This window comes from Otolemur garnettii, unplaced genomic scaffold, assembly GCF_000181295.1.
Source record: "Otolemur garnettii isolate 467f Iridium unplaced genomic scaffold, OtoGar3 scaffold00022, whole genome shotgun sequence".
Taxonomy (NCBI): Eukaryota; Metazoa; Chordata; class Mammalia; order Primates; family Galagidae; genus Otolemur; species Otolemur garnettii.
Window position 1 is genome coordinate 16,584,762 of NW_003852417.1, and position 8,984 is coordinate 16,593,745.

Sequence of the window (8,984 nt, forward strand, 5' to 3'; positions counted from 1 at the left end):
AAAATACTGTATTTCCCTCACTGAAAACATTGTTTCATTTGAGAAAATCATGGAATGATATCAATGAAAACAAGGAGGTACCAAGTACAAACAAGAGCTTTAAATTCTCAACTAGAATTCAAGCCAAAAATACTAATTTTTCATATCATACTTAATTTAAAAATCATTATTCACTTGTTCCAACAAATATTTAGTAAGCATTGATTATTTACCAGACATTCTGTCAGTCACAGGGATCTGAAATGGGAGAACAAGGTCCCAACCCCCAGGGCACAACTGAGCTATAAGTAACAGGCCCCTGGGAGCACAGCTGAGGAAACAATTAATCCTACAGTCAAAGATTAAGAACATCAAAGAAAAGTGGAGGTGAAATATGAGGCCTTTATTGGAGGGGAGTGAGAGGGGCAGAGGTTACTTCATTCCACTGAGGGATAACAGCACAAACAGAGACACAAAGTGTGATTACTTTCACTCACTAAAAATGCATGTCACTTAAAACGAGAAAAATGCAAATCAAAACTATAGTGAGATAACGTTTCTCACCTATCAGATTGGCAAAAATTCAAAAGTGTAAGAACACATGCTGTTGGCAAGGCTGTGGGAGACAGATGCTCTTACACAGTGCTATGGCAATGTCTAAGAGAGCGCTGGCACGCCGCAGGGTCACAGCAGGTCACGGAGGACCTGGGAAGGTGAAGGAGCACAGGGAACAAAGGCTCCTGACTGACAGGCCAGGGCTGGACTCACACAGCTCCAATGGCATGATAAGAACGTTACCCAGGAGGCAATAACTAAGTAAAGTTTTTTAAGAAAAATAGGAGCCAGGCACAGTGGCACATGCCTGTAATTCTAGCACTCTGGGAGGCTGAAGTGGGAGAACTGTTTGAGCTCAGGAGTTTAAGATCAGTTTGAGAAAAAGCAAGACCCTATCTCTACCAAAAATTTAAAAATTAGAGGGCCACTGTGGCAGGTGCCTGTAGTCCCAGCTACTTGGGAGGCTGAGGCAGGAGGATAGCTTGAGCCCAGGAATACAAGGTTGCAGTGAGTGGTACTGTGATGACTTCACTGCCCGCTATCTGGACAAAAGAGCAAGACCCTATCTGGAGGGGAGGGGAGAAAAAGACAGAGAGAGATCTCGAGAAAGAAAAATATAGATGTCAGCAGAGCGATATTTCAAAATCACAATTCAAACTCAATTTTGCTTACAATTAAAAGGAGTAATAAAAGTCATATCTGAGCAGACATAGTTCTTGTCTTTGAGCTGCCATTGAGTCACTAAATAAAGCGACTAGGAGACCAGTGTCCTACTTCTGTTAGGTGATCAATTTTTCTGCTCTACCTGAAGGCCAGCAAACTACAGACAGTAGGGCAGAGGGCACATTGGAGGTCCAGACTGGGAGTGCACACTGGACTGCGCCACCAGCCAACACAGAGGAGGAGCTGGGCCAACACCCCACAGGCCACAGGCAAGAAACACGACTGAACACATCAGAACCCGCTTTCAGCACATGAGTCATAACTGAGGGGGAGTCTCTGCTAACAAAAAGCTTTCTCTAAAAAGAAAACAACCTTGGAGCCACTGTCATTTCTATCTAAGGATTCATTGAGTAAGACACTCTCCCCCATAGGCCCAAGAGAACAAAACCTCACTTCTAGGCCTCTACAATTTTGTTCAATCTAATTAATGCCAGTGAGACAGGTCTCATTAGCACAGAGCCCATCACAATAAAACCCATGCTACACACTGCATTTCATCCAATCTAAGATGCACTTGTAAGATGCACCATTATTTTTTGTGTACCACTAAGAAAGAAAAATACTTAGCCAATTAAACTAACTCAATGGCTTAATTAACCGTAATCTTTCCTGACATGTGAATTGGTCACACCAGCCTCTGAACTGAAATTTCTTTCATCTATTCGGAGGAACTTGGCAGTTTTGTCCAACTTTGAATGCAATGCTTTGGTGTGACAAGAAATTATTTTGGTCACATCTCAGTAGTAAAAAATAATAATGCTTCGTCTATTTGTGGATATCTTCTTTTTTAAAAAAAAGTTCTGTAAAGCAACTGATTGTTGCTTTGCAAAAAAAAAAATACAGAATTCTTGTAATGATAAATACTTGTTTTACTAATATCAAAGCTTCCCCCCGCCCCCCCGTTGTGTGCCCATATCCTTCTGGTTTATAACGATTTGTTCAATGCTGAATCACAGTATACGCTTTCTGAGAACATTTTAAATGACAACACACATAGTACCAAAGTGGGCGTAATTCAGTGGAAATAACAATATAACAGTTATGATCAAGTTCACACATGTGCAGGAAACAACAACCCTTCATATCCCCTGCTGAACCCAACTGCAGTTACAAGATCTCATAGGCTATAATGTATCTTTACATCAGAGAGGTTAAGCTAAAAAATTTTGTCTTCAAATGAATGAAACATGGTACTAATTCACACCAGACTACATGGTAATGAAGAATTGCTAATAGAGACTGTAAAATCTCCTTAAACAGAATACCTATGAAATAATACACATACAGGGAATTCCTGCCAAACTTTATTCAATGTCCACAAAAACAAAGTCAGAATATAAAGAAAATGTCTCACTTCAAAGTGGAAGAAAAGCCATTTCGGCATTTAGCTAGAGAGGATATTTGTCAAAGTATAATCAGAGAATACCTCCAGACATGAAATATTCTTGCTATCTGGCAAATCGGCCAGCAACAACATAATCCCATTTCTACCCATTTCCCACGTCCTCTGTGAATCAGGACAAGGGTAGCACAGTGTCCAGTGACGTGTCATCAACAGTATCTCCTGCCTATACCAACTAAAAAAACGCACCTACTTTCCTACCTCACTCTCTTCTCCTCCCTCTCGCTCACCCTTTGTTTGTTCAGGGATCCCCCTCATAAGGACAGGCATCAAATCAAAACTTTCCTCAGGTGGGTCAAATTCTTCAAACTAAAGTCAGTAAGAAGACCTAAGAAATAAATAATAAAACAAATAGCAACTGTCCCTCTAAGAAGAAATATTGTACTTCCCAAAAGTCGGAAGTTGGGAAAACTGAGGAGAAATTTAAATATATTTACTGCTTCTTTTCAGTAAGAGGGACACTGTGGCAGGTGCCTATAGTCCCAGCTACTTAGTTTATAAACAGTGAAGAATCTTAATAAATCTGGCTTGCTCATCAAGGTGCTATAACATCAAACCATGTTCAGACAATAATCACAATTATAAACTTACAATTAGAATTTTCTATTACTAAAAATTCTTAAAAATATACCAAAGCAGAGAGAATAGTATAATATCTATCTATCCAGACTTATACATAAGTCTTAATATGTAGACAAACTTTGTTTCATCTACACTTTTACTCTCTCTAATCTCCATTATCTAAAAAAATTCTGGACATATTATTTCTCAAATTAACTTTATTCCACTTTTTTTTTTTTTTTTTTTTTGGCTGGGGCTGGGTTTGAACCCGCCACCTCCGGCATATGGGGCCGGTGCCCTTCCCTTTTGAACCACAGGCGCCACCCTTTTATTCCACTATTTTATTATGATGGACACCCAGAATGCTTCCAGTTTGGGGCTGCTGTGAATAAAGCTGGTAAGAGTATTCTTGTAAAGATCTTTTCACTTTCTTTGGGACCAACCTAGGGGTAGAATTGGTAGGTCATGGGTAGGTATCTGTTTAGGTTTACAAGAATCCACAAGGCTTCTTTCGAGGTGGTTTGGTTTGAGAGTTCTAGACGTTCCAAATCTTCACCAACACTTGGTATCAGTGACTGAACATTAGCTATTCTAATAGATGGGTTCTACTGAATTAATTTATAAATGCTTTTATTTTGTGTGTGTTTTAAAAACTACTACACAGCATAATTCTACAGACCTTACTTTGGGTTAGGTTTTCAGGCACGAGTATGTTTTAAAAAAGAATTTAAACTATATTAAAATACGCCAATATATAATTCCCTTTATGTCACTTACAAAAAGTACTTCTGCTATAATGCAACACATACACTACTGAGAAGCTAAGCAGAGCACAAAACTGTGGCCTTACAAAATCGGTTGAGACAACCACTGAAAACCTACGCAGCTTTGTAGATAGACAACAAATGAAACAATAACAACATGCCCACCAAGAGCCACTGCCAGGTGACACATTTCAGCCTTAAATCCTCAGCCACTTTTTCCTTCTTCATAAGAGCATAGAACTTTCAAGATAGATCGTTTTATCAAAACTAAAGATCGGACCCAAGGGAAAGCTAATCCCAGCAGTCAATTACTGGAGCAAGGAGGAGGAGAAACGCTTTGCAGCTTTGCTGTTCACACCCAGTTTTGCCATCACGGCAGCTCCTGGACCCTCTAACCAGCTGCTTTCACTAAAGAAAGGGACTGTAGGATTTTCAGCTTCTTTCTTAAAATGCTCAGACTTTCTCAGTAACCATGCTGAGCCCAGAACGTCAGTGTGCTGGAGAAGACTGCACATCAACCAACGACACAATCTCTAACTTATGTTGGCATCCTTCTTTCTCTTTGATGACATATGAGCCGATTCACATAAAGGGAACACATCCTGTAGAAAAACACAGGATGGGGAAAACCCATTTTCAAAAAGAAACCCAAAACACATTGAATTTAAATCTTGCTGCATGAAACTTTGTCCAAACTGTCTCTTTTCTTGGCAGTAGTTTCTATCAACAGTTTCTATTTCTTCTAAGGCTTTTTTTTTTTTTCATGCACTCAAGTTTTCTCCAGACTGAGACAGACTTCTCTGACTTTCTAAATTTGACATATATCAAATATGTCTGCATAACATATATATCATATATCTGCATAACAAAATGAAGATTGTTTTTTTTTTTAAACAGGAATCTGAACCAGGTAAAAAACAACAATAAGACTATGAGTATGAAGGCCTCACAATCATGTAAGTCATGAGGTAATCTGCAGAATCCTAGATGGCACTCTTGGAATTAAAAACTGCAATTTTTAAAATTTCTTCAACATTTCAAACTGCTATTCTAACCAGAGATTGTCATAATATACTGCAATTAAATCAAAGATTACTTTAGGTTTAATACCACAAATAATTGCCATCCATTTGTCAATGTTCTTCATTGATATTTTTTGTATAAATTTCCTTCCCCCTTCTGCCACATTTGATCACTATGTATAGCCTGACCTCCAGGAAGCATCTGGCGTGAAAAGCCACATGTCCATCACACACAGGAGCACCCCAGAGCATTGCGTGCACCACTCTGGGAGGTGAGCGTCCTCCAGAGCAGCTGCAACGAGACAAGCTCCAAATGCAAACCACTGGAGAGCTGTCTGTAGGGCCTCTGTCATACTCATCCTCACCTATATCCCTAAGGGCATATGAATACCTGCAGGACATCCTTGTACCAGAATATGTTTGGACAGCCTAATATCACTTGAAAATGCATATTCAAGGAAAATCCAAACTATGTTTCATTAGAATAAACTGAAGCGGATAGATGTGTTTAATATGAGAAAAGCTGATTATTGATTACCATTTATCCTAAGAGAAAAAATGGTATGCAGAGGCAAATTTGCAGAAAACCAATAAGCCAGAGTGTGCACAAATTTGGGAAAAACATTTTCTCAGAAGTTAAAAGTAATTCTCTGTTACTATAAGTGCCACCTTCACAGTTAAAGTTGAATGACCTCTAATATTTTAAACAAACTGTAAATATTGTTTGAAAACCAGAATTCAGATAAACATAAATTCTTAACTTTAAATGGATGTGTGTGTGTGTGTGTGTGTGTGTGTTGGTTCTTTTGTGAATCAAAGGATCACGTCAACAGAATCTAGTTTACAATGTCCTTTTAGTTCTCAAACCCTTAATTTGTTCCATATATATATACACACACACACAAATATGTCTCTCTCTCTCTCTCTCTCACACACACACACACACACACACATATGTAACAAATTAAAGGTTTTTGAGACAGAGTCTCACTATGTCGCCCTCGGTAGAGTGCCATGGCATCACAGCTCACAGCAACCTCAAACTCTTTGACTTCAGCGATTCTCTCATCTCAGCCTCCCAAATAGCCTGCCATAACACCCAGCTATTTTTGGTTGCAGTTGTCATTGTTTTAGCTGGCCTGGGCCGGATTTGAACCCACCAGCGTAGCTGTATGTGGCCAGAGGCCTAACCACTGAGCTATGGGTGCCGCCTATTCCTTTTATATTTTAACTTTTTATTTTTAAATAATTTCTGACTTCAGAGAGATTATAAGGAGATTCCCATTTTCCCTTAACCCAGATTCCTCAAGTGTTAACACTGCAGAATGGATATTCCTTTGCCCTTAAATACTTCAGCTTCAATCTCTTTAAAACCAGAACATGCCCTTCATAACTTATTAATATATATAAATATAAATATTAGGAAATAATATTCATTGACAATGCTACTGTCTATAAACTATATTCATAAATTTCCAACTGTCCCAATAATGTCCTTTATAACAAACAAAAATCCTGCATCATGAGTTGCATTCTGTTTTCATGACTTTTTAAACTACTTTAATCTAGAACATTTCCTCAGCCTTTTATCTGTCGTGAGATTAACATTTCTGAAGCACAAAGACCAGTTATATTCAAAAATGTGTGTCTGATGTTTCCTCAAGATTAGATTCAGGTGGTGCTTTTTTAGCAGGCGTCCCAGAGAAGTGATACTGTGTACTTCTCAACACACCCTATCAGGAGGCACATGACATCAGTTTATCCCATCAGGGGTGAAGCGATATCTAATAGGTTTTTCTACTGTAAAGTTACTATATTCCTTTTATAATTAATAAATACCTGATGGGGAGATACTTTGAGACTATGTCAAATATCCTGTTTACATTAATTTTTTACCCATCAGTTTTAACTAAAAAAGTTTTTTCCTAATTCTCCACTTTCCAGAACTTTCTAAGTTTAACATTAAGCTCCTTTTATATAATCTCCATCTTAACAAATGGATGCTACATTCAGTGTGTACTCTGCTCTCAGTTCTCAGAGGCACAGATCTCATGATACACTATACTATCCCCCAAGTCAAGACCACAGAAGGAAATCCAACCCATCTTTCTTTAATATGAAAATGGTAGTGTGCCCTTGCGGGATTCTATGCTGGCAGTTGAGAGCTACACAGCATTCCTTGTCTCCAGTATTCAGGAATCAATGATCCAGTATGGCCATGGAGTTTATATCAAAATTCCTGTATTTCACAGTTTCAAGAAGCCATTTTGAAAAGTGATATACATCCGGTAGCCATAATGTAAACACTTTTAAATACTTTCCTTTTAAATATTTCAAATGTTATTTTCCTTTTAGAAAAGATCCCCTCTCACCCACAAAAACGTTGTCAGGTGAATTTTTCATCCCCCCTTTTCTCCATCACCCCCCCCACACACACACACTTTTAAAGCTTCCTTTCCTCCCCTACTCAAGGCCTCACATCCTACACTGGAAGCAACCTGATGAAATCTGCTGGAGGTGGAAGGATAGATGAGCTCTTCTAGTCCTAAATTCTATAAAACTGTCCTTACCTGCTGTGGAAAACAGGTGCGGACTGAGTGCTCTGTGTAACCAAAAGATGGCCCTTCAAAGACAGCTGTTGGGAGCTTCAGAACTTCCTTCAGAAACTGGTCAAACTTGCTAAATATCATTAAGCCATTGGAATCTGACATCTGGGAGAAAACATCTATGAGAACAAAACCAAATAAAGTCAAACTCTAAAGAAATATCAGCTTTTTATAAATGGCTCTATGTCATTTGTATAGTACTCAAAAAGTGTCATTACAAGTATAAAGTAAGTATGATTTTTAGGTAATATTAAAACTGTTCTCATTCTTACTAACACTGAGTGGTTACTGTGCTGGTAAAGCCCCCCTCTCCCACTAATTTAACACTAAACATCACTAAATATCACATCAATAACCATCCATGTACTTCTACCTACCTACTGTGAGTGTTTGTAACTGGACGATATATAACTTTTAATTTTATTTGTTTATACTTCACTCTGTTCCCAAGGAGAAGTGGTTGCAACTTATCTTTATCGCTTAGTATCTGTATATAGTTTACGTAATACATATCACGTTTGAGTAAATGAATATATTAGCATATGAGTGAGAGGGTATGCAAGAAATTCTATTTGCATGTTCATATACTGACGATACAATCTAGAACTGTGAAGGAATAAATTGGACGACAATGTAGAATATGTTTAAAATATTCCATCTAATGAGTTCCAAAATAGACTAAGAAGAACTCATCTAAACTTTTCTCTTCCAAAATAATGTGATACTTATTCTAAGACCCTACTTTACAATTAAGCAGAGCCAAGCAGACAGGAAAGAAGTTTCCAGTAATACTAGTACTACTTGATCTTCTTGCAGAGATTTCCTGTCTCCAGTCATTCCTCTCTTCTCATCCACAGTTAGAGAGAAAAAGAAAAATAACAAGGAACTCAAAAACAACAAAGAAATGTGACCTAAGCTGTTTTCAAACCATAGAGCTACTTTACAAACAAATTAGTAAGTTAAACATGGACAGAAAAATCAGTTCTGGAGGACTTCTCAAACACAGCATTTTGAAAATTCATATTCCATATATTTATAGTGAACAGTTATTCTGGAGATGTATATAATGGATACATGTGATGTACACAGATGCATTACTCTTTTGGGTCAATTTGGGGAATTTATCCTGAACCATTAGGTGAAGAAATGAACATTTTAAAATACATTAACTAAAGAAAGATAAACTGTTAGGTTATGAACGCCACAGGATAATTTTTAAGGCATTAGAGAATAGGAAATTATCAAAGGAATAAAAATCTTCAGTATATCCTTTATGATAGCTAGTTTATAATTGAAATATATATATATTGGCTCGGCGCCTGTGGCTCAAGTGGCTAAGGCACCAGTCACATACACCTAAGGTGGCGGCTTC

At 37.9% G+C, this 8,984-nt stretch overlaps 1 protein-coding gene across 7 annotated transcripts in view; it reads right to left on the minus strand.

Moving 5' to 3' along the window:
• Positions 1 to 8,984, minus strand: part of DTNB (dystrobrevin beta) — a 240,452-nt gene that overhangs the window by 175,807 nt on the left and 55,661 nt on the right. For 5 of the 7 annotated variants that reach the window (XM_003787445.3, XM_023511870.1, XM_012803771.1 and 2 more), the window contains exon 5: positions 7,577 to 7,731. The exons of 1 other annotated variant lie outside the window; for it this stretch is intronic. In XM_003787445.3, coding sequence (XP_003787493.1) covers positions 7,577 to 7,731 — 155 coding nt within the window. The remainder of the gene's footprint in view (positions 1 to 7,576; positions 7,732 to 8,984) is intronic. One more of the 7 variants, XM_023511872.1, reaches the window with a different exon arrangement.